At 44.1% G+C, this 26399-nt stretch overlaps 1 protein-coding gene across 1 annotated transcript in view; it reads right to left on the bottom strand.

Annotated features, from left to right (window-relative positions):
* The window catches only part of spred1 (sprouty related EVH1 domain containing 1), a 54841-nt gene extending 36054 nt beyond the window's left edge, over nt 1–18787 (bottom strand). The window contains exon 1 of the mRNA XM_059519481.1: nt 18175–18787. Coding sequence (XP_059375464.1) covers nt 18175–18203 — 29 coding nt within the window. The 5' untranslated portion in view covers nt 18204–18787. The remainder of the gene's footprint in view (nt 1–18174) is intronic.
* Nucleotides 18788–26399: the final 7612 nt, after the last annotated feature.

Here is a 26399-nt window from a genome sequence, read left to right as displayed (position 1 = left end):
AGTAACAGTTACAGAAAGTGCATTCTGTCAACTTTTTAGTGCATGCAATTCACAATTTAAACTATGCAACTGGAATAAGTATTTTATTTTAATTTTTTAACAAGTTTTTAAGCTAAGAACACAAGTCTGTCAACTGTCTGTAGTTTTAAGAGAAGCTCTGTGGCATGAAACTATGTTCTTACTGACACTAAAAACCCTCTTAGATGGGAAGCTAGTTGCTCATAGCACATAGCTATTTCTTATATATAAATATATATAAATGAATACCAAAGACTTTTTCATTCTCTCTGTCTATATTATGGAAACTGGTAAACATATCAGTGAAATTCCCCAATAGTAATTCCAAATGGCCATAGCCTATGTTTCTCTATTCAAACATCAGCGGTCGAGTAAGTGCATTTATTTTGCGATCACAAATGCAAAAAAATACAGTTGAGATCTCACGACAGAACACAGACCGGCTGAACGACGATTTCATTAGATCGCTCAATTCCAGCTTGTTAGTGTTTTCAGATTATCGTCAGCGGCTCTTCCGCAATGAGGAGTGAGCACGTGTGCATGGTTGCCAGATTGCTTAAAATAAGCAAACATCAGGCAGAAAATGTATCCTTGTAACAGTGGAGCTCTGATTCTGAGATTTAAACTCTTGTTATCTGGCAACCGCTATCATTAAAGCTCTCGTAGTAGAGATGCGTAGAGCCGTCAGCAGTTACAGGTTCCTTTTTTGGACATTCGGCGCGTTCTTTTGGGAAAGTATGCTTGAATTTGAAATATTCGATATTCCCGATATATTCAAATTGTACATCATCGTCAAAATAATTCCGATATTATCGCTAATATTCGATATATCGCCCAGCCCTAGATGATATTTCAAAGAATGTGGGTAACCGAACAGTTGATGGTACCGAATGACTTCAGTAGAATGGAAAGTCAATGGCTACAAGCAACTGTAGGTTGTCTCTTGTGCTCAACAGAAGAAAGAAATGCATACAGGTTTGGAAGGACATGAGGAAGAGTCAATGATGACAGTTTCATTTTTGGGTGAACTTTCCCTTGAATTCAGATGGACTGAACCAGCCCTAATGATCATTGGTGAGCCCGGGCGCTGCACTCAAAGAAAGAAAAGCAAAGAAATACCACTTTAACGACTACATTTATTCAGAAATAAAATCTAGTTGAGACTCTCACAATATATGTTATTTGGAGTCTTTGTATGCATTATGACCGAAGCTCAAAGAGAATCAACTAATCACCAACAAAACCCACATTTGTGCAAACATCTAGGAGAACAAATCTGGAGCGATTCATTACTGTTGGATTATTACTGATGAATCACAGTGCTGCATTCACACTAATGCATAGATCTGCTGTCAGATGTTTTGTTTGTAATCAGACAGAACCGTTTTTACATCAGTTTCACATCATACATGCATTTTGAGATGCAAGTGCATTTGACCACATGCTGCAGTCGATCTTGAGACGATCAGGGACGGAAAGCTGCTTGTGTGAATCCTGGAAATGGAAACATGCTTCTTTGTAGTGCAGTTAAAGTGCTTTGTGTGAAAGTAATGGTCAAATGACTGTCTTCAAGAGACAAAAGATATATAAAGCCCCGTTCATAACGATGATTATAATGTTAATGATAACTATATTAGCACCTTCACCTGCGTTCTTTTTATTATAATAGTGCTGCAGTTTTATCGACGGTCACTTTAAATGCTGAAGCTCTTTAAAGCAAGATGGATTCTGATTTAAAACTCTTTATCATTATAGTAATTGTCCTTGTTGTGAATGGGCCATACCACCTTCTTCTATTGTCTGAAACATACATTATTTAACACTATTTGAGAATAAGAAACTACATTTACTGGACAGTTCATGTCAGACTTTGTTGCTGATTTGAAATCCATTATTTACCTGAGAATGTGGCAAAAAGTTTCTAGGATTTCAGGATTTCTCAGATCAAACAGACTTGGTCTTGGATGATCGAAGGTGTTGCAAATATGGCTGCCGAGTGAACAGACTTCCTTTGAAAGTGATGTAAAGCTCTCAGCTCATCTGGCAGATACACGGCTGACATCATGTTCAGTAATTACAGCTCTGAACATACAAATCTAGCTGCTGCGTCCAACCGCTTCAGACTAACAGGAGAAACCAAACAACAGTCCAGGCAGTCCAACATTCAGATTACAGACCGCGCTTTCAGAAGGTCAGCGGATCTCAGATAAGACCAGGATGACCTGAAACACAGACCGCCAAAACATCCAGACATATCTAGTCTCAGTAAAAAAAATTAACCTCAAAACAAACAGTCACGTGTGAAGAGAATGGTGTGCAAAGGCCCTGGAGTGAAAGATGAGACAGGGAGCCGGAGTGAGATGAGGAGGAGCAGGGGAGCAGGAGGAGGAGAGGGGGCAGGAGGAGCAGGAGTAGGAGCAGGAGTAGGAGGAGAGGGGGCAAGAGGAGCAGGAGGAGCAGGTAGAGTAGTAGGGGAGCAGGTGGAGGAGGAGTAGGGGAGCAGGACGTAGAGGACTAGGAGGGGCAGGAGGAGGAGGAGTAGGGGGAGCAGGAGGTAGAGGAAGAGTAGGGGAGCAGGAGGAGGAGTAGGGGAGCAGGTGGAGGAGGAGGAGTAGGGGAGTAGGACGTAGAGGACGAGGAGGGGCAGGAGGAGGAGGAGTAGGGGAGCAGGAAAGTAGAGGAGGAGTAGGGGAGCAGGAGGAGGAAGAGGAGTAGGGGCAGGAGGAGGAGTAGGGGAGCAGGAGGTAGAGGAGGAGTAGGGGCAGGAGGAGGAGAAGGGGAGCAGGAGGTAGAGGAGGAGTAGGGGAGCAGGAGGAGAAAGAGGAGTAGGGACAGGAGGAGGAGAAGGGGAGCAGGAGGTAGAGGAGGAGTAGGGGCAGGAGGAGGAAGAGGAGTATGGGCAGGAGAGGAGTAGGGGAGCAGGAGGAGGAAGAGGAGTAGGGGCAGGAGGAGGAGTAGGGGAGCAGGAGGTAGAGGAGGAGTAGGGGCAGGAGGAGGAAGAGGAGTAGGGGCAGGAGGAGGAGTAGGGGAGCAGGAGGTAGAGGAGGAGTAGGGGCAGGAGGAGGAGTAGGGGAGCAGGAGGAAGAGGAGTAGGGGCAGGAGGAGGAGTAGGGGAGCAGGAGGTAGAGGAGGAGTACAGGCAGGAGGAGGAGTAGGGGAGCAGGAGGTAGAGGAGGAGTACAGGCAGGAGGAGGAGGAGTAGGGGAGCAGGAGGAGGAAGAGGAGAAGGGGCAGGAGGAGGAGTAGGGGAGCAGGAGGTAAAGGAGGAGTAGGGGAGCAGGAGGAGGAAGAGGAGTAGGGGCAGGAGGAGGAGAAGGGGAGCAGGAGGTAGAGGAGGAGTAGGGGAGCAGGAGGTAAAGGAGGAGTAGGGGAGCAGGAGGAGGAAGAGGAGTAGGGGCAGGAGGAGGAGAAGGGAAGCAGGAGGTAGAGGAGGAGTAGGGGCAGGAGGAGGAGTAGGGGAGCAGGAGGTAAAGGAGGAGTAGGGGCAGAAGGAGGAAGAGGAGTAGGGGCAGGAGGAGGAGTAGGGGAGCCGGAGGTAGAGGAGGAGTAGGGGCAGGAGGAGGAGTAGGGGAGCAGGAGGTAAAGGAGGAGTAGGGGCAGGAGGAGGAAGAGGAGTAGGGGCAAGAGGAGGAGAAGGGGAGCAGGAGGTAGAGGAGGAGTAGGGGAGCAGGAGGAGGAGTAGGGGAGCAGGAGGTAAAGGAGGAGTAGGGGAGCAGGATGAGGAAGAGGAGTAGGGGCAGGAGGAGGAGAAGGGGAGCAGGAGGTAAAGGAGGAGTAGGGGCAGGAGGAGGAAGAGGAGTAGGGGCAGGAGGAGGAGAAGGGGAGCAGGAGGAGGAAGAGGAGTAGGGGCAGGAGGAGGAGAAGGGGAGCAGGAGGAGGAGTAGGGGAGCAGGAGGTAAAGGAGGAGTAGGGGCAGGAGGAGGAAGAGGAGTAGGGGCAGGAGGAGGAGAAGGGGAGCAGGAGGTAGAGGAGGAGTAGGGGCAGGAGGAGGAGAAGGGGAGCAGGAGGTAGAGGAGGAGTAGGGGCAGGAGGAGGAAGAGGAGTAGGGGCAGGAGGAGGAGTAGGGGAGCAGGAGGTAGAGGAGGAGTAGGGGCAAGAGGAGGAAGAGGAGTAGGGGCAGGAGGAGGAGTAGGGGAGCAGGAGGTAGAGGAGGAGTAGGGGAGCAGGAGGTAGAGGAGGAGTAGGGGCAAGAGGAGGAAGAGGAGTAGGGGCAGGAGGAGGAGTAGGGGAGCAGGAGGTAGAGGAGGAGTAGGGGCAGGAGGAGGAGTAGGGGAGCAGGAGGTAGAGGAGGAGTAGGGGCAGGAGGAGGAAGAGGAGTAGGGGCAGGAGGAGGAGTAGGGGAGCAGGAGGTAAAGGAGGAGTAGGGGCAGGAGGAGGAAGAGGAGTAGGGGCAGGAGTAGGAGAAGGGGAGCAGGAGGTAGAGGAGGAGTAGGGGAGCAGGAGGAGCAGGAAAAACAGGAGTAGGAATAGGTGGAGCAGGATGTGGTCTGAGCCGGAACTCCTCATGACACAATAGCTAGGTTACCATCCATCTATTTTTATGGGTATTTTGGAATATTGCATAAAAAATGCTGGATGGAAATGCCAAGATGCACATAAATTATAAAATGTGCATAGAAACACATTCGAGTAGGGTAAGCTTTTTATCTGATAAGGAAAAAAGTCCATTAACTATGATGGAAACACATTTACCCAGTAAATTCCTCCATCCGCATCAAAAAAGTAATGTGACTTTCCCCTATGAAACAGGATAACTTCACTAGCAGCGATCTCAGGGTTCACAAGGTTCCCCATACATTCATTAATTTGTGGCGGCCCGCCACAGTATCAACGCTGATCAAACAGAACTCGGTTCCCATTGAATTCCATAGTATATATTTTTTCCTACTATGGAAGTCAATGGGGACCGAGATCTGTTTGATTCTGTCATTCTTCCAAATATCTTCCTTATGTTCAACAGAACAAAGAAACTCATACAGGTTTGGAACAACTTGAGGGTGAGTAAACGATGATAGAATTTTCATTTTTGGGTGAACTATCCCTTTAAGGTATCTGACACTAAGTGTTGGCAATGGAAATGTGTACTTGTCACTAAAAATATATGATATATTTATGATATATACATATACATGTATATATATATGTATAACTTAACACCCCCCCCCCTCTCCCCAAACACCACACCACCGCAAATAGAATTTAATTCTGTGGGAAACACTGTCACAGCATCTATTATATGTCTAGTGCTGGGCGGTTTAAACAAAAATTTATATCACGTTTTTTTTTCTAAATTATGCCGGTTTCCCGGTTTATGACATTTTTTTTTCTCCTGCATAAATCAGGTGTACAATGCATTTTCTGCTGGTTGATATTCCAAGACGTGCTTTTAGCCTGACAGAACTAGCATAAAATGGTTGTTTGGTCGACGTTGGATTTTTGGAAACCAAAAACCCTCCACACAACAGACCAGGCTCCTCTTTTTGGCACAAGTTCTTCTGTGTCATGTTCTACTAGTTCTGCAGCATCCATCTTTTCCGCTACTGATCCGCATTCGTTTAGTCTACAAACACAACATTTGTTCATTGTTTTGATTTCGTATAATGTAAAAAAAATAAAAAAAAATTTCAGCATTGTAAGTCTTTTATCACAGAACAGTAACAATCTTTCATAGTTATAGACATTAGTTTAAACTCAATAAATATAAACAATGCATTATTCATGCATTTTACTTCTAGGTTTGTATAATAAGCTGCTCAAGCAAGCGGCAAAACATTTAAACACAATAATTAGCCTACTTTCTTGTTAAAATATTAAAAAATATTTTAAATATTTAATAAAAAAGTCTTAAAACTGCAGCCTCCGGTTGTGCAGGAACATACTATTGGACTGCAGACGGAGTATGTGTGAAACAGGCGTTATAACGTAACGCTAGAGCACTGCTGTGTTTACCCTCACCACGTCTTGCAGTCGCTGCTTAGAAGTGCAACATTGTAAAGGGTCCGTCTGAAACAGTGTCGCGCGGCCGCGGCGCAGCATAACATTCGTTCCGAGCGTTGAGTAATTAAATTAGGGCTGTCAAAATAACGTGTTAATTTCAATTCATTGATCTGAGAAGAAATAACCCGTAAAAAAGAATAACGCAGATTAATCCATTCCATATTGACCTTTGAACCTGGAGGCGTTTTAGCCACCATTCACCTGTAAAATGAAGGAGGGAGATGAGAACGCAATGGCGCTGCCTGGATCATTGATTGGAACATTTACTTATAAAAAACGGCCTGACGGAAGTGTTGATAAAAATAAAGTCGTCTGCAATGTCTGCAGCAAGTAATTTGCATATAACCGGAGTTCGTCCACTCTAAAGTACCACATCAATGCAAAGCATCCAGGAGTTAACGTTAATCCGGAGGTACGACCTAGCACATCCCATGATACCAACTCTAGCAGTCAACGTCATCTTCAAGATGCCTTGTTTGTAGAGTGAAAAAAATCTTCTTCCTGAAGCACTTTTAAATTTATTTTCTTAGCATATTGGGTCTTATTGTTGATTGTTATGGCCATTATTTGAACAATGAAAATAATAATAAAAGAGTTTTTGAACTATTATTCATTGATTCATTTGAATTGAAATATTTTATACTTTCACAGAAAAAATAATGTGATTAATTTAGATTAATTAATCACAGAGTATGTAATTAATTAGATTACATTTTTTTATCGATTGACAGCCCTAAATTAAATACATCGGTATGGCGGTTTATTAAAAATTAACATCGCAATGAAAATATACACCGGTTTTCGGTATGAACCGGTGTACCGCCCAGCACTATATATGTTGTCTGTCGTTCAAGTATTTCTGTATAACGGTCTTACACGACTGCGTTCCCAAACAGCAGCATCCGCCTCCGAAAGCATTGACAGCATTTATTGTGTTTCGTCTGCTAGCTATGAGGTGCAAGTCATTTATATTGTATATGAAAATTATTATATTCAATGGCTTCTCCTATATTCTTTGTGATATTTAGTGTCACAGTTTATCAGGAAGGAAGTGACGATTTTGTTCTCATTGACACGCTGGATGGAAACGGTGCTTTATTTGCATATGTTTTATGCAATATAACAGTTTTGCGCATAAGTTTATTTCAAATCTTTGGATGGAAACAAAGCTAATGACTAGCATGTTTGTGCTTGTGGATGAGCTGCTCTTTTCAATCACATCAGAAGGAGAGAAGCTCCAGCACTCTGTCCTGAACAAACCCAATAACTCATCTGTTCTGCTACAAATCTATTAAAACTGTTCTGAACACAAAAACTATTAGAAACCAAACAGATCACAGGACATTTCTTCAGTTCCACACTTTGTAAAATGATTAGGAACATCCTCCAGAAAGAAATCAGCAGGGTGAGCGTGATGTTAGTGTTGCATCATCCTCTGTTCTCTAACGGGTCCTGTAGTATTCAGCTGAACTCAGTGACCCACAGTCGGTACAGCAGTGCACTGCAAACACACAATCCACATCATCCTGTACCGAGCAATCCTCTATTCTGGACAGCCAATCACACTAAACCTGCTCAGTCACAGGCTGTTGGACTCTGACGGCACCCATTCACTGCAGAGCATCCATTGATGAGACACTGATGCAGTGCTACATTTCTACAAACCTGATGAAGACACAAACTCATCCTGATCCTGGATGAACAGAGACTAAGCACATCTTCTGTTTTTGGCTGAACTATTCCAGAGAGAGCCTCTGATCAGAGCTATTAATTAATGTTTTACTCACTCTAGATTACATAACTAAATGGCAATGATTTATTTATTTTACAGTGTTATTCTGCAGCGTTTCGCCATGAGTAACTGATCTGCAGTCAAACCAGCAGTAACTCAACAGAGAAATCACAAACTTCCTTAGTCACACGCACAGATGTGTGTTGTCACACACACACCCCTCAATCCTTCCTGTTTCCCGTGTTCTTCGGCCACACACGTTCACACGGTTGTGTTGTACAGGACAAACACTAGAGCTCAGAATCAGATACTGAGGAAACAGAGCCGATCAGCTCACATCTCACAAGCTTCACTGACAATCTGCTATATCAACTAGAAATCAAAACACAGACGTATATACACACACAGATATAACTGAATGAACAAATACATAATATCATCATAGTACTGCCCCGCAACACTCATTTTTCTACCACTGAAAGGAAGTGAGAGACACGTGAAATACAGCTTGCACAGAGTCTGAGGAGATCCCGGACGCGTCCAGACCTTCATAAGACTCAAGAAACCCTCCACTGAGCTTAATGCTAACACACCTCGTCTCTTTTAATATCTGATCAGGCTTTCAAACGCAGATTTTGCTGCTAATTCTAAAAAACACTTCTTCAGAAAAAAAAAAAAACATCTTCAGAAATCTTAAAAAAAAAAAATCACACGTATTATATCATCTGAAGCTCGAACCTGTGATTTTCGGTCAACTCTGAACGAGTCCAGTTAGAGCAATTATTAAATCATTACAGTTACTGCTCCCAAGGATAAAAGCTTTAAGCGATTCATGACTACTAAGCATGACAGGAACAGATCCTTTGACAGAGAAGCAGCAGTGAAATGATCTAGACATGAATCATGTCATGAGCAATCACACTTGCGATGATCTTATGTCATGTAAGAGGTCATTGTTCAAAATGGTGTTTCGGACTTCAAGGACTCGTCCTCCCTGTAATATCACCATCAGTGAGCAGCGATGTCAGTCACTGATCAGGACAGTGTTAAAGGAGATGAATCACTGTCACTGAGCACTACTCAGATCACCATGAGGGTGTAAAATCACGTACTGCAAACATGACGCTTTTCATGCACAAAGTACACTAACATTAAAAGTGGACAATAAAAGATATCTTAAAACAATAACAAAAGAGATCAGGAGGGTTATGTGCTTGGCAGGTACCATGCGCCTCTTCTAGCTGTGCAAGTATGATGATGTGTCAAATTCAATCTTTAGAAATATAATACATATCTGTGTTTGTGTTTGCTCATTAAGCATTATTAAGTGCATTTTCTGCACATATACAGATTGTTTCAAAGTAGCTTCACAGTGATAAACAGAAAAATAACAGAATCAGTGATGCAAACTTCTTCAAATAGGACAAGTTATTCAGCTCAAGTTCAGGGTTGATTCAGTGCAGTTCAGTAACTGTAAAGTTCTTCAATTATGAGACAAATTCAATTTCAGCTGTAAAGCAGCAGAAGACAAGAGAGTCATTATTCAGATCAGTTCAGTTCCAGTTTTGTTTTCATCTGATATTAGAGAACGAATTGTTTGTTTCTGTTCCTGAACAGACACACACATGAACTCGTCTGACGTCATTCAGCTCAGTACAGATGTGCTCGCAGAAGACAAACATCAGCCGGAGGGGTATCACAAGGAAACTGTGTTCAGCGTGTCATGATGAGATCAAACAAGGAGTCAACAATCCGAACACACAGACGAGTCAACGATCCGAACACACAGACGAGTCAACGATCCGAACACACAGACGAGTCAACGATCCGAACACCCAGACGAGTCAACGATCCGAACACCCAGACGAGTCAACGATCCGAACACACAGACGAGTCAACGATCCGAACACACAGGCGATTCAACGGTCCGAACACCCAGGCGAGTCAACGATCCGAACACACAGGCGAGTCAACGATCCGAACACACAGGCGATTCAACGATCCGAACACACAGGCGATTCAACGGTCCGAACACCCAGGCGAGTCAACGATCCGAACACCCAGACGAGTCAACGATCCGAACACACAGACCAGTCAACGATCCGAACACCCAGACGAGTCAACGATCCGAACACACAGACGATTCAACGATCCGAACACACAGACGAGTCAACGATCCGAACACCCAGACGAGTCAACGATCCGAACACACAGACGAGTCAACGATCCGAACACACAGACGAGTCAACGATCCGAACACACAGACGAGTCAACGATCCGAACACACAGACAAGTCAACGATCCGAACACACAGACGAGTCAACGATCCGAACACACAGGCGATTCAACGGTCCGAACACCCAGACGAGTCAACGATCCGAACACACAGACGAGTCAACGATCCGAACACACAGACGAGTCAACGATCCGAACACACAGACGAGTCAACGATCCGAACACACAGACGAGTCAACGATCCGAACACCCAGACGAGTCAACGATCCGAACACACAGACGAGTCAACGATCCGAACACACAGACGAGTCAACGATCCGAACACACAGACGAGTCAACGATCCGAACACACAGACAAGTCAACGATCCGAACACACAGACAAGTCAACGATCCGAACACACAGACGAGTCAACGATCCGAACACACAGACAAGTCAACGATCCGAACACACAGACGAGTCAACGATCCGAACACACAGACAAGTCAACGATCCGAACACACAGACGAGTCAACGATCCGAACACACAGACGAGTCAACGATCCGAACACACAGGCGAGTCAACGATCCGAACACACAGACGAGTCAACGATCCGTGAAAAAATTCACAGTTCAGTACGTACGTTTTAAAGTCCTGATTCGATTAATTTTCAGTACAGTAAGGGAAAGAAATGCAAACATTAAACTGCAGGTTGTTTATTACTATAAACTTTTTTTTTAACAATTTGTTTACACTTTTTTTAAACACTTTAATAAAATAATAAAAAATATATATAATAAAAAAAGAATAAGAAATAAAATACTGCTGCAAAGTTCTCCACTAAATAAAATATTTTCAGTCTCAAACCAATATCACATAATAATATATAATGAAAAATATAAATAAATAACGATGATTACAGTGCAGCATTACCAATCCCAGCTTGTAGACCTGCTCATATTAAAAAATATATATAACTTTTCCAAAGTGTACAGTGCAGCATCAACAGTTTCAGTTTTTAGACCTGCTCAGATTTTGTTATTGCGTTGACCCGATCAGAATTAAGAGCAAAGGTCTGTTAAAATGCCGATGGGAGCTGCGTTTGAATTACGGTCATTTTTTCCCTAGTTGTAATGATGTTCACACTCGCGTGATGACTTTGGAAAACTATCAAATCAGCTGCAGGGCGGGATTTGCGCTGAAGGCGGAGACTTCCGCTACTTAATATGTTTGTGTGAAAACACAAAAAAATACTGCATTCGGTCATTCGGTACACACGTGCACCGTACCGAAAGCCCTGTACCGAAACGGTCCGGTACGAATACACGTACCATTACACACCTAGAGTCAAATATCAGAACAGATGAGTCAACGATCCAAGCAGATGAGTCAAAATTTCAGAATGAGTAAAAAGATCTGAACAGATGAGTCAAAGGTCCAAACAGATGAGTCAAAGAGCCAAACAGATGAGTCAAAACATCTGAATAAATGAGTCAAAGATCCAGATTAGTCAAAGATCCAAACAGATGAATCAAAGATCGAACAGATGTGTCAAAGATCTGAATGAATGAGTCAAAGGTCCGAATGAATCACTCAAAGATCCGAACAGATGAGTCAAAGCTTGTCCCATGTGAAGCTGCTTTATAGTTTGCTGGTATTTGCCTGCATTAACTTGCCATCATCATAACATCAGCTAGAGGTTTGCAATATTTATTGCCCATGATAATATTGCACATGTTGTTTTAATGTTTGAGCTGATATTATCAAGTTTTGAAACTCATTTTGCCAAAACCAAACAAAACTACAATTTGAAACATTGTGCTTTCAATGCATCATGAAGCCTGAAATTACTGCATGTGTGCATTTCATTATATTGATGTGATACCAAAAGTGGCTGTTTATTAGTAGGCTACTTATAAACCATATTTTAATGCCTTATAACGCATGATCATATTCTAACACAACTACTGCAACAACTACCTTACCTTAAGCAGCAAATTAGGAGCTTAATGAGGGAAAACTATTAGTTAATACCGATCGTATGTTTACTATTACGCAAGAAGTTAAAGGGATACCTCATACATCATTCCCCCGGAACTGCTTCCGTTTTACAACTGTGAGCGCAAGCTAGACTACAGTGATGATTACATTTTGAATATGGATATTTTTCTTACATAAACGCATCGATTTGCTATAGAAGGCCTTTGTTCACCTGTAGCAACTCGTCTAATATCAAAGACAAAAATGAAACACAAAAAAAAAATAAGGGGGGAATCACATCCAAATATAATTGCCAACCACCAGCTCAAAATGAATATATATATCAAAACAATATATCACAACACCATAAAGCAATAATAGCTTACAATCACCCAAAACCTGGTCCAATGAGACCTTCAACAGTAGTTCAGTCCATACAAGGTAAACACAAAACCATAAAAGGATAATATGGATGATATGTGTGTAATGGAAATAATGAACCTGCCATCCAGCGATGATCAGTCCAATTGATAGTGCACAAAAGTTCAGTTCAAAATTATACCAGTTGCGACCACAGTCCCATCACCGCAAAAAACCCACTCAGCCAAAACTTGTAGTCCTCTGGGCCAGGTTGGAACAAAAAAAATATATAATCCACCAAAGAAATCCGTTCGAAGAAGATTTGATGCAGGGGTTAAGCCCGTATTGAACACACGGATTCCGGGTAACACCAAACAACACAATTGAGGAAATATGGCCTACATTGAGTATTGCAAACGCACTGTTCCTCAAATAGTAGCCAAAAGAGGCATAACCATTGAGCCTTAACTCAAAACCCCTCTTTAGTAGAAAGAGTGAGTCCTCTCCAAGAAAAGCCACCACATGGCCTTTCTAGCTAGATCACTCATTCTTCCTTATATGGGTACTCTAACCCCCTTACCTGAGGGCGTTGCCCCCTGGTGACCAGGAAGATAATTACAAAACAGCTATAAACAGCCAGTAATAGTGAACACACTCTGAAACTGTTACACACCCTCCGGAGCCGTGTGAAACACTTTTTTTTTTTTAATGGATGCACTATTTATTAAACTTCTCTCGGACCGATGCAGTGCAACACCCGCTGAGTGACATCAAACAGCTTGAAAGATCAAAGACAACTTTAAAATTACTCTGACTGGATTCATATGTAAAAAGAAAGACATACACCTAGGATGACTTCAGGGGCCCGTTTCACTAAGGACGTTCAACAAACTCTGAGTTTAAACTTGAACTCTGAGTTGACTTACCCTGAGATGGGAAACTAAGTTTTCGGTTACAGAACAGCTGTTCAAACCAAATGAGTTGGTTTAATCAACTCTTAATTGACTGACTCTGAGTTAAGCGCGTGCACCACTACTATAAAAAGCCAGTATCAATGGAGCGCTGATACTACGATTCACCATGGCAACAGCTCCCGCCAAAAACCCTTCTGCATACTTCAGACTCGATACAAATATAATTCTTCTCAGTGTTATAATATCACAGGTGAAAACTGGCAGAACATTAGATTAATGAACTAATAGCTAATCATTTTATGGTCTCTCATGGGCAAAAAATATATATAAAATAATAATATTAATAATAAAATTTTAAGTGTATTTTTCTTATTTTACAAATGAACTGCCAATAGAGTAAGAAAAATACGGCAGTGGCTATTTACACTAAGTGGAATTAACATACTTTCTTAGCGATAGATCCTATTTACAGTAGGCTAAGTGGAAGTAGATCTAGATGCTATTTACAGAAAAGATGTACAGTGAAAATCGTGAAATATTCTATTTACCATGTAAAAGTAGCAGTTCTTTGCAACAGACTAAGTGTAAATAATAATTAGATGCTAGTTATACTTTATACTGGCAGATACATTTGCACCTCAGTATTGTGATACATTAACAGGATGCAATAATAACAGATTGTAAATTATTATATTTATTACAATTATAAATAGTTGCACCATTATTAAACACTCTTTAGGCACTTTACTTCCACTTTTAGAACATTTTGTTCATTTGTATTGAAAATAAATTCTAATGTGACATGTGATGGGAAAAGTGAGAAGAACGAGTTTGGCAAAAGCCGGACTCTAACCCAATCAATCTCGTTACAAGCTAGTTTTCCGTGACCAAAATATTACTGCCTAGACCATTGAAGCCGTTATTCAAATGTCGTATTTAACCTTATGTGTTGATGGAGGGCGGAGATACAGTAGATTTGCACTTAGTAATAGACACTCAGAATAATCTTGTTTCTATTTGCATTAAGATTATTTTTATTACCACACTGGCATATAATTTAACTTAAGTTAAATGCACTTATTTTAGATCCCCCCCAGGAAACGAGACTGAGTATCTTGTATAATTTTCTAATATAGAAATCTATCTTTATTTATTTATTTTTTATATTTGTACATGAAAAAAAAAAACACACAGTAAGAAGAGCATTTTTCCAGCGTACATTAATGAAGTGTTTAAAAAGGGAGAGGAGAGCAAAAGAAACTCTGGGTTTAACAAAGAAAACCTGCTCCTGACCAGGTTAGGTTCATAGAGTAAGTTACCATGGTAACTGACTCGGAGTATAAGTTACCTCTCTTTCAGAAACGGGGCTTGACTTATCCTGCTTTCTCAGGTTTGACAAACCTTCCATTCTGAAACAGAAAACCTAGAGTTTCAGTCATCTCAGGGTTAACATACTCAGAGATTTCACTTAACCTCCTTTGTGAAACAGGCCTAGGCCTAGTAATTTATGGGCTAATTTAAATTTTTGGGTGAACTAACCCTTTAATATTGTGAGATACATTTTATAAAACAATATCAATATTTACTTTTTTGTCTCTATTTTGCCAAAGAACATTGGATTAGTTAATGTTATAATTTGTCATAAAAAGGTTATAAAACGCCCCTGGAAATCAATTTAAGGTGGTAAATAGATGGAGAAGTTAATCTGAACTAATGACTACACAGAATATGAGGAAAATGAAAAGTTTCGGAAGTCTTCTAACACGACAGGCCTAAACCAGCACAGAGAAACACAATCAAAACATCATCCAGTAATCAGCTGTTAATCATTTAATAAAGTCTGCTGAATGCACATTAAACAGTTGCATTCAGAACTCATTAGTGATGCACTGATAAATCTGTCATTATGCCTCATCTTTGTGTGGTTTCATCTGTGTCAGGGTCTGGCTTAAAACAAGGGAAGCAATTCTGAAGAACGTTTGCTAGAAAACAGCTTTGACTTGCATAGTTTGGAAAAAATACTATGGACGTGATCTTCACATGATGACAAAACAGTGGTATTTCGATTACATCCACTACATCTGCGATAAAAAATGTGAACGTGATCTCCTCCATTGCTGACGTTTCCGGGCGACAAAACAGCGAGATTCAGGAAGTGTCCGACTTTAAAGGTCTTTTTTGACCCCTCCCCTTACTGCAGCTGCCTACTCTCGCCTACATTTCAGATGAGGCAAGGCGCATCACAAACAAGCACGTCAGACGCTTTATTCGCGTCTGTTGTGAACGCACCATTAACTGCGAGTAATTTACATGTTAAGTCAATGCAAAGACGCGAACAGACATCCTGCAGTGCGTTTCGCAAAAGATGTGATTCGCGCAATAGACGCTGGCGCGAATTAATCATTTAGGTTGTTTCGAAGCGTGAAATTCGTGATTCGCGCGAAACGAGCTATTTGAAAAATCTGAACTTTGGCAAAATTTCATGCCGCGTTAACCAATCAGGAGCTTGTTCTAGTAGTGATGTGATTATGACGTAGCGAGCGGAGAAATCATTTTTACCCAAAATGAATTATATTTTATGTTGAACCACTAAAGAGATATCAGAGCCAGCGGCACATATCAGAAGGTCTAGCCGAGGTGAGGCTGCTCTCTGCGGATACACAAGCACTGATCTCTCGCTGAACGCGTGGAGCTCACCGTCTCCGAAATCAGAGAAACACATTTTTAAATAGACGCTGTCGTTATAAATAAACCGCATATTTTAGTTTAAAACAACTACATTCTCATCTGAAATGTTTTTAAAACTACATTTCATGACACGATAACAGTAATATTTTTAAAATTATCCGAATAAATGGTGGCTGAAATCACAATGCTGCGTGAACTCAACTGGCAGAAGCCCCTCCCATCAAGAGAATTCATTAATTTAAAGTATATTTCACGCGCGAAGGAAGTGAATGAACTCAAAATGTTCAAGCATCCAAATACGCGTGAATAGCGAGATTTATTCCCGTAAGTCACGTCTGGTGTGAATGCACAGTTAAAGGTACAATTTGTAAGATATTTGCAGTAAAATATCAAAAAACCACTAGGCTAGTGTTATATATTTTGTCCAGTTGATTTCTAACAATATCTCTAATAAATCATGAGAAAATTCCCATTCTAAACAGTGACACGGGGCAGTGCAGTCGCCTGTCAATGACGTTAGTTCCCCTTTGTTCCTGCCTTTACTGACGTAGAAACCACAAGACAACAGTGCCGTGGACAAATGCGGAAGTAGTGTCTAGCGTCCAGCAAATCACTAGCTTGCTTAAATCAGTTCCATATTTACTTCTTCTTTCACGTTTTTATGGATTGGGTTACTTATTTACGGAACATAATTACTGTTTACCATCTGCCGCTGGTTCTGTCGACAAGGACAGCTCCCGTAAACATAAGCGTACGGGCCAACCAAACGACCCAAGAAGAGTTTGGGACAAGAGGAGAGAAAGAGCAAGGATCAATATCAGTGTTGCATTTTCTAGATGGAGAGAGCTTCGCGACAGACTTCAACTATAAAGTGTTTAAAACACACTTGTGTTTTACTCGACAGGTGAGTTGTTTTGATTCGTATTTTTACAGAAAACGTATGCTATTATAACGATCAACAAGATTAGTATTATGGGACATACATGCCAAACGCGGGGCATCGTGTCTCTAGACCCGCGCGAGGACGCGTCTGATCCATAGTCTGATCGCGTCTTTGCATTGACTTAGAATGTAATCTACTCGCGCAAATCGTTGAACTCGCGTTAAATCCATGATTTATCTTTCCGTCTGTTTGATGGCCGTCAGCGGTTGAATAGAAGACAACAAATCCCATCATTCCATGCTCTTTCTTAGCGTCATCAAACCACGCGATTGTTATTGTTTTGGTAGTGCGCCCTCTAGTGGCAGGTCCTACAACCTGTACCTTTAAAGCAACTAAAGATCAGGACTGATTTTTTTCCCCTGATAATTAATATGGGAGTTGAAAAAGTAAAAAGTTAATCATGTCTTAAGTATGGCAATTCAGGTGACCATTCATAAATAATTTTAATATGTTAAGCTTAATGAAACATAGTTTAATAAAATTTAATAAACACCAATTTCTTAAGTATATGTAGGCTAATTAAAATCTCAAAAAGTCAAGTATGCACAGTTCTCTACATGTGGTTTTAATGTTTATGATAATCATTAACTTATTTTAATGACAATCAATTTATGGAAAATGTCATCCCTGGTCTGTACAGCAGATTTCTTTGTGTGTGTATATAGTGTGTGTGTGTGTGAGAATGGATTCTTTGTGAATGGAGGCGGCTCAGTGTTCCACTCTCTCTCTCTCTCTCTCTTTCTCTCTCAGCAGCGGTGCTTCAGAAGAACTTCAGCACTGCTCTTAAACCCAAACACGGAGAACCATCAGCGCTGAATCCGTCGCAGTGCAGCGAGATCTTCCGTCAGGTCTCGTGTCTGGGACATTTTTATGAATGAGGCTTGTGATGATTGAGAAAACATGGCGCCGCGCGCTCCAGGCGCCTGTCACGCGCAAACATGTTCCCTAGATAGACAGCTCACTGGGGTTTGAGACACGGCCTGACACTGCGCTAATGGATCTCAGTAAATACCATCAGACACTTCTCATATTGCGCATAAACTCACGGTTTAACCTAACGCCCTTACTAACGTTACACAACTACTCAAGAACTTAATTATACTGATCTTTATTAAGCATAACAAATAAGTGTCTTCATTACACTAACTGACAGCCCGTTTTCGTCATTCGCTCCCATAAACAAATATGACAGTTACAAGTTTGTACTGGTCAAACAGACAAGATATATGATCAGAAATCGTGAGTTTGGATATTATATAACACATATATATCTCAGACACATTCTGTGCTGTGTTCATCTGCGCGCGTGTGCGTGCGCGTGCACTTACTCGCTGTTTGGATTTGATTCTTCGCTCATTTTTTCTCACGGGGATCCAAATCCTGAAAATATGCTCGAGCTCGCACTCACGGCGGGGAAATAAAGCGCAGATATCTCCATGTTGTCGGTGAAAGCAGCATGAAAGGCCATCATCGAGGGAAGAGCCTCTCTGCAGGACTCAGAACGGGAAGGGAGTGTGGAAGCACTGGAAGCGACACTTCGACCCTGACCGAGAAATCACATCCAGAGGGGAAACCATCGAAGCCTTCCTCATCCTGATCCCACCAACCAAACCCAGCGAAACCGAGTTAGGAAAATCCACACGAGCCGATCAGGCGACAACTTCCCTCGAAAGAAGTGCAGCGATGGGACGAAGAGCCCGCTGCTGTCCACTCCTCGGGAACCAGAGTCTAAGATTGGGACAGAATCCGTGAGAGGAACGTGCCGCGCGATGGGAATTCTTCCTGGGAAGTTTGTGGGATCTGCTTTACGCGAACTCCATTTCAGCGCAGACGGATCACATCGGAAAACTGGGCGGAAGAGCGGATGGCCTGAGCGCAAGAACATGGATCCCTCCGCCGCTCATTCCATCCAGCCGGACTTCATCCTTCCTCATCCGCCTCTGACGCGGCGCTGCTCGAATCCCGCGGGGGCGCGCACGGTGGACCGTGGGCCGTGACATCATCCATTCACCGGACCGTCGTGCACGTTCATATTCGAAAAAATCCACTTGACTTTTAATAGAGACCCCAAACGTCTAGATCCACTGGTTTGATTTCATGATGATTTTCCAATGAGATGCACACTTATAAAAACATTCATAAAGATCTCAGCTCATGTGATGTAAAACAATGACCTACGTGATGTGTTTAATTGTTTCTTTGTCTGAATTTAATGTCTTCTCATTAAGAGTCCAAGCCAAATGTGAATCAAATAAGCATCTGAGTTGTAAAATTGAAATGGTTAGTCATACCGGTCTGTTATATAAGAGTTTCTCCAAATAGAAAGAGCTTAATTTTTTCCCGGTTGTCATAGCGACAGTACTTTGAAAGCCCTCTACAATGCAAGATAATCCTCGAATATGCGACTAAATGATGCCTAACACTGGCCCTTGGCTAACAACTCTCCCCAGACAGCAATATAGTGTTGGCCCAGATCCGGCCCACTTTTGGCCCGCGTAAAATCCATTCGGGCCGGATCTGGGCCGACACTGCTTGCTGTCTGGGTCAGATTTGACTCTCCAGGGTGTGAGTTGGAGTTTAGCACAGATATATTTCACTCTGACTGACAGTGTTGGGAAGTTAACTTCAGTAATGTAATAAGTAGTGTTACTATTTCAGTTACTTTGGTAATGTAACTGATTGCATTTGCTTGATTAATTTCCAATGTCTGTTTATAATTTATAAACATTTAAAGCAAGCAGGGCAAACCTTACAGTAGGACTCTGATTACTGTCAGACTTTCAGAATCCTTCTGCACTTGAATTAAGATTATTCATCATTTAATATTAAAGCACAGACACCACAAAATCAGACTTTTGCAGCTTTTTTGAGGTTAAATACGGATTTAAAATTATAAGAAACTCTTTTTGCTTTGAAAAAAGTAAAACGGTTCATCTTAAAAAATGAAGCTAATGTACAAACCAAAATAGGAAAATAAAACAGTTATCAAACAAGCAGGTGTACTATTCTGTGTCCTAATCTCAGATTTTAAACTAGTCAGTCAAATCTGCATGTGGATGAAAATATTCAGATGTAACCCCCTTTGTAATCTTCATAATTTTCACAAGTAACTGTAATTTAATTACAAATTTTTCTCAGTAACGGTAACAGATTACAGTTAAATTTATTTTCTAATTAAATTATGTAATTCTGTTGCATGTAACAGTGACTGAGTGCTTCAGAGTTTCTCTCTCCGTCAAGCGATATGACTCTCAATGCACGGGTCGTAGTTTACATATTTCCGGTGAAATCTCAGGCTGCTTAAAAGCTTCCGGTCTGTAGATGATTCACTTAAAAATAAAAATCAGCCCAGATTCATCTGGAAAGCATCTGCTGTGTGCAAACATATGACGTCTTTAAGATGTCAGTTTTACATGCATTCTCAATCATAAACATCATCTAAACCTCAATCGTACATCTCTGAGATGTACGTGTACTATCAGGGAGTGGATACATTTATAAAGTAAACTTCAGGTTCAGCGTAGACAAACTAACATTGTTATTAGATTTTGTGGTGTGTATTTTCTGAAATTATGTCTCACATCCAATCCAGATTTGTGATTCCCAACCAATGGCCTTTTGGAGACTTACTGAACCTGGATCATTAAACATGGTTCATGTGACCAGAGAAGTGAAGCTGGAAATACTGATATTGCATTCTTTGGGACAGAAAAAAGAAAACACATGTTATTTATATTTATTTTTCTCTCTTGATGCACAGGTTACATGTATTATATGCATCTTAACTATTTTACATTTATTTCTGACAGTGTCTCTGCATCTCATTGATGAGTTCTTAATCTTCATGCATATTTTTGCTTGATTCATTTGTTTTATTTGCAATGACTGCAATATAAAATGTAAATTGAATATAATGTAAATTTAAATGTAGAGTATATACTGTTCCTTGTTCACCAATGTAATATAAACATGTAAGTTTAAATAACTTTGATACAGTGTAATGGTTATGTAAAATACTAATACACTAAATAGTCAAGTCATCTTTATTTATATAGCACTTTAAACAAAACGGATTGTGTCAAAGCAACTGAACAACATTCATTAGGAAAAAAGTGTCAAATGCAAAATGACAGTGAAAGGCAGTTCATCATTGAATTCAGTGATGTCATCTCAGTTCAGTTTAAATCTTATCTGTGCAATCATTTGCAATCAAGTCAACGATATCACTGTAAATGAAGTGTCCCCAACTAAGCAAGCCAGAGGCGACAGCGGCAAGGAACCGAAACTCCATCGGTGACAGAATGGAGAAAAAAACCTTGGGAGAAACCAGGCTCAGTTGGGGGGCCAGTTCTCCTCTGACCAGACGAAACCAGTAGTTCAATTCCAGGCTGCAGCAAAGTCAGATTGTGCAGAAGAATCATCGGTTTCCTGTGGTCTTGTCCTGGTGCTCCTCTGAGACAAGGTCTTTACAGGGGATCTGTATCTGGGGCTCTAGTTGTCCTGGTCTCCGCTGTCTTTCAGGGATGTAGAGGTCCTTTCTAGTTCCGGTGATCCGGGTGACTGCAGTGACCCTCTGATCTGGACACAGACTGGATCTGGTGGCTACAGTGACTTCCGAATAAGAGAGAAACAGACTAATATTAGCGTAGATGCCATTCTTCTAATGATGTAGCAAGTACATAGGGTGTTATGGGAAGTGTTTCCGGTTCCAGTTTACCTAATTAATGCAGCCTAAACATCATTTAACGGATTTGGATATTAAAAGCATATTAGTATTGTAACAACTAGCAGTTGTTCTATTAACGTGGACTGACTGGAGCTAAGCTAGACTGTTATACTGTTATTAATCTAATGGCTAGCAGGGTGCTAGCATCTATACGCCGTGATTTACTTTCGCTAGCGGGCAGAGCGAGCACTCGCGTCCCATACACCGCATGACCGTGAGTGTCTCTGTGAGCAGAATTATTAACAAACCAGCCAACAGGAGGCAGTATTGTATGTTACTCTTTAAATTCTGAACTCAGTATTCATTTCACAGTGTCTGGGTTGTGTTCCCTGGGTTTCCACTATGTGTCCTCAGTTCCCACGGTGTTTATCATATTATCACTTCCTGTCTCCTTATTTGGTCACCTTCCTCCTTGTTTAGTTAATTGATTGTTCCCCACCTGTCTCCTGTTTCCCCATTATCCTTTTGTGTATTTATACCCGGTCTGTCTGAGTCTGTGTGACAGAGTCCTTGTTTAATGTTTAATTCATGTCCGTCATCTTGTCGTGCTCTTGCCTTGTGTCCTTGTTTGTTTATGTTTGGTTTGGTTTTGTTTGGTATCGACCTCTGCCTGGACTGTTTACCCCTGTGGATTACCCTTTAATAAACATCATACCCGCACTTGGATCTCTCCGTGTTTCTTGTATCACCACACGTGACAGAAGGACTCCGTCAAAGCGAAGATCCAGCGGTATGTCTGCTCATGTCTCCTCCCCAGCCACAGAGCGGGAGAGGAACGGATTTGAGGGAACTTGCCTGGTGGTTTTCCGGGGGACCAGGGGAGGTCGCTGAGGAGGGAGTGGTCGAGAGGAGATTCAGCACCGCTCTCTACCAAGGCCTCCCTTCGACCCGGGGCTCGTGTGGGATGGATCAGAGCCACCGTCTCACCATGGCGGACGGAGAGGGGAGAGGAAGCGCACGTCCGCCACGGTGGCGCCACTGCCCATGATTGCCGCGAGTCCAGCGCCACGGTGCAAAATGGCCGCCAGCTCAGCGCCAACGCCCAAGAAGGCCGCTGACTCATTCTTGGATTATTTCGCTACGCTGTCTAAGATCCTAGAGATTCCCAAGACGGTTAACGTCATGGCTGCTGAGCCAGCGCCTCAGCACAAGATGGCCGCCAGCCCAGTGCCACAGCACAAGATGGCTGCCAGCCCAGAGCCACAGCACAAGATGGCCGCCAGCTTGGAGCCACAGCACAAGATGGCCGCCAGCTTGGAGCCACAGCACAAGATGGCCGCCAGCTTGGAGCCACAGCACAAGATGGCCGACTCAACGCCTGAGTCTCCAGACAAGGTGTCACCGACTCGCCATCATAGAGGGCGGAGGAGGAGGAGACAGGCGTCTACTGTTCCTCAAAGCCGTTCTGGTGCCCGATGCCTTTCCGGTGCCCGATGCCTTTCCGGTGCCCGATGCCGTTCCGGAGGCCGATGCCGTTCCGGAGGCCGATGCCGTTCCGGTGCCCGAGGCCGAGGCGGTGCCCGATGCCGTTCCGGTGCCCGATGCCGCTCCCGAGGCCGAGGCCGAGGCGGTGCCCGATGCCGCTCCCGAGGCCGAGGCCGAGGCGGTGCCCGAGGCCGAGGCCGAGGCGGTGCCCGATGCCGCTCCCGATGCGGTGCCCGAGACCGGTCTAGAGTCAGGGCTAGTTCCTGTTGACCTTCCAGAGTCGAGTGAGGTCCCAGTGGACTCTCCAGGGTTGAGTCAGGTCCCAGTGGACTCTCCAGGGTCTAGTCAGGTCCCAGTGGACTCTCCAGAGTCAGGGCGGGTCACCGTTGAACGTTCAGAGTCAAGTCAAGTCACTGGGTGGGCTGCTGCTCGGCCCTGTTGGACTCCGGCATCGACCACAGGGGGGTGGTGGTCATCCGCTCCGCCCTGGGGGACCCTGGCGTCGACTACACTGTCGTGGTGGTCCTCCGCTCCGCCCTGGGGGACTCTGGCGCCGACCACGAGGACGTGGTGGTCCTCCGCTCCGCCCTGGGGGACTCTGGCGTCGACCACGAGGACGTGGTGGTCCTCCGCTCCGTCCTGGGGGGCTTCATGTTGTTTTTTCCTTTTGTTTTTGTGTTAATGTCTGTCCCTGTTCCTTTCTGTTAGTCTGTCCCTCCGTCCCTCCCCCTGAACCTCCTCCGGTCCTCCTCCCTCCTGGTCTTTCTGTGTTGTGTTTACATTCTGGTGCCTGTTCCCCATGTTTTTCTGTTCTGTTCTGTGTGACAGAGTCCTTGTTTAATGTTTAATTCATGTCCGTCATCTTGTCGTGCTCTTGCCTTGTGTCCTTGTTTGTTTATGTTTGGTTTGGTTTTGTTTGGTATCTACCTCTGCCTGGACTGTTTACCCTTTTGGATTGCCCTTAATAAAAGACTTACTCGCAATTGGTTCTATCTCCATGCCTCATTGGATCCCTGCCGTGACAATTCAAACCTACACAGGCAAGGCCATATCACACGTCACTCCTCTACACATCTCTCTCCATGACGGTGACAGTCACCCTTTTAAATAACAGGGCAGTAAATGAACTCAACCATCTTGCTTAAATAACCCATAATTGAACGCTAAACAAATACCCATAATGCACCTGGCTGCCAGTGCTGACTTCCGGGTCATTACATAACCCCCCCCCGCCAAGAGGGTTAGTGTCCCCACAACCCTATTCTCCCACAACAAAAGCCAACAAATGTCCTGGCGAGCGTCGAACACGCTTCGGCCTCCCTGATGTTTTACCTGGGAGTGGATGGTGGGGAGCCTTCCTAGCTTCCACCATTCTCTTGTTCTGGGGCCAGTGGGTGGTACGGTGCCACCCGATCCTTGTGATGCACCACCCGTACAACCTAGTCCAGGTATTGGGACCAGGAAAACCACCTCTGAAATTTGATCTAGAATCTCTCCGGGTCCCTGCCAATGATGAGTCAGTTTGGGTGTCAACCCCCGCTTTCTCTGGGGGCAGAACACCCACACTCTGTCCCCTGGCTTAAGGGTAGGCCTGTGGGACCGGGTATCGTACACCCGCTTCAGGCGGGCTCCAGCGTCCTCTAGAGCCTCCCTGGCCAGTTGATGGACTGTGCCCAGAGGCTCCTTCAATCGCCGGAAGTAGTCAAGTTCTGGTCCACCAGCAATCTCCGGCTCGGGGGGCGACCCGAACACCAAGTCCACCAGCGTGCGGAGCTCCCTCCCAAACATCAGTGCTGCCGGTGTGCACTGACTTGACTCCTGCACTAATGTCCTATATGCCCACCGGACCAGGGGCAGATGCTGGTCCCAGTCTCTCTGGTGCTGACTAGTCAAGATGGCAAGTTGGGTGGCCAGGGTGTGGTTGAACCGCTCAACTAGTCCATCGCTTTGAGGGAGGAGGGGAGTGGTTCTTGTTTTCTTTACCCCCAGCCGCTGGCACACCTCACTGAACAACCGACTTTCAAAATTCCGCCCCTGGTCACTGTGAAGTTCATCCGGCACCCCGAAATGGGCAAACATCTCATCCACTAGTCGCTGTGCCGACGTGGAAGCACTCTGATCAAGCACCACATATGCTTCAGGCCACTTTGTAAAATAGTCCATAGCTACCAGGACAAAGTGGTTGCCGGCCTCTGTGATGGGGAATGGTCCCAAGATATCAACTCCGATCCTCTCCATGGGTGCCCCTACTAGGTAATGCTGCAACGGCGCATGAAAGCCTCGGCTGAGTCCCTTCTGTGCCGTGCAGACATCGCAGCAGTTTATGTGTAGCTCTGCATCCAGCCGACACCCCGGACAGTAGAACTGCTGCCGCAGCCACCGCACTGTTTTGGAGTTCCCGAAATGGCCAGCTCCAGCTGCCCCATGAACACAATGGAGGACTTCTGGCCGCAGTGCATGGGGAACCTGGAGTTGCAGATGATCAACTCCCCCCTGGGTGCCTGCCACCGCCTGTAGATCACGTCATCGTGGAGTTCCAGGCTGCCCCACTGAGAATGAAGTGACTTGATCTCAGGCCCCCGTGAGGACACCGCTGGCCAGTCCGGACGTGCTCGAGCCTCCAGCCAATCCCTCACCTTCACCAGAACTTGGTCATTTGCCTGCTGTTGTCTGAGCTGCTCGATGGTGAATGGCCCTCCATCTCCACCACTGCCACCTGGCTCTGCTGCTGCCGACGATGGGCCCAGATCTCATTTTTTCTGGCGGCCACAATACCGACATTCATCAGCAAGGCATGGACGTCTGGAGAGGCCATCAGTGTTGGCATGCTGCCGCCTTGGTCGGTGCTGAACCTCGAAGTCATACTCTTGGAGGATCTCCAGCCACCTTGCCACCTGACCCTCTGGTTGGCGGAAGTTCAGCATCCAGGTGAGGCTAGCGTGGTCGGTCCTCAGTGTGAACCTGGTGCCCAGGAGGTAGGACCTGAAGTGACGGACTGCCAGGACCACAGCTAAAAACTGCCGCCAGGTGACACAGTAGTTTCTTTCAGGATGACTGAGGCTGCAGCTATAATAGGCCACAACTCGCTCTCCAGTCTCCCCCCTTCTGGGAGAGTACGGCGCCGACCCCCACATTGCTGGCATCAGTGTCCACCAGAAAAGGTTGGTTGGGATCAGGGTAGGCCAGGACAGGAGCATCTATGAGAGCGGCTTTTAGCTAAACAGATCGGGCCAACAGATCATCCAAATAGACCACACAGCGGGTACGGGGAATGTCTTAAGGACCCACTCCATCAGCCTCTCAAAGGTGGCTGGGCCATTACATAGCCCAAAGGACATCATCTTAAACTGCCACAGTCCTTGCCCTATGGGAAATGCAGTTTTGGACCAAAGCTGTCCTGGA

This window comes from Carassius carassius, chromosome 31 (genome assembly GCF_963082965.1).
Source record: "Carassius carassius chromosome 31, fCarCar2.1, whole genome shotgun sequence".
Taxonomy (NCBI): Eukaryota; Metazoa; Chordata; class Actinopteri; order Cypriniformes; family Cyprinidae; genus Carassius; species Carassius carassius.
The sequence above is the reverse complement of the archived record's forward strand: the minus strand, read 5'-3'. Positions and strand labels throughout refer to the sequence as shown.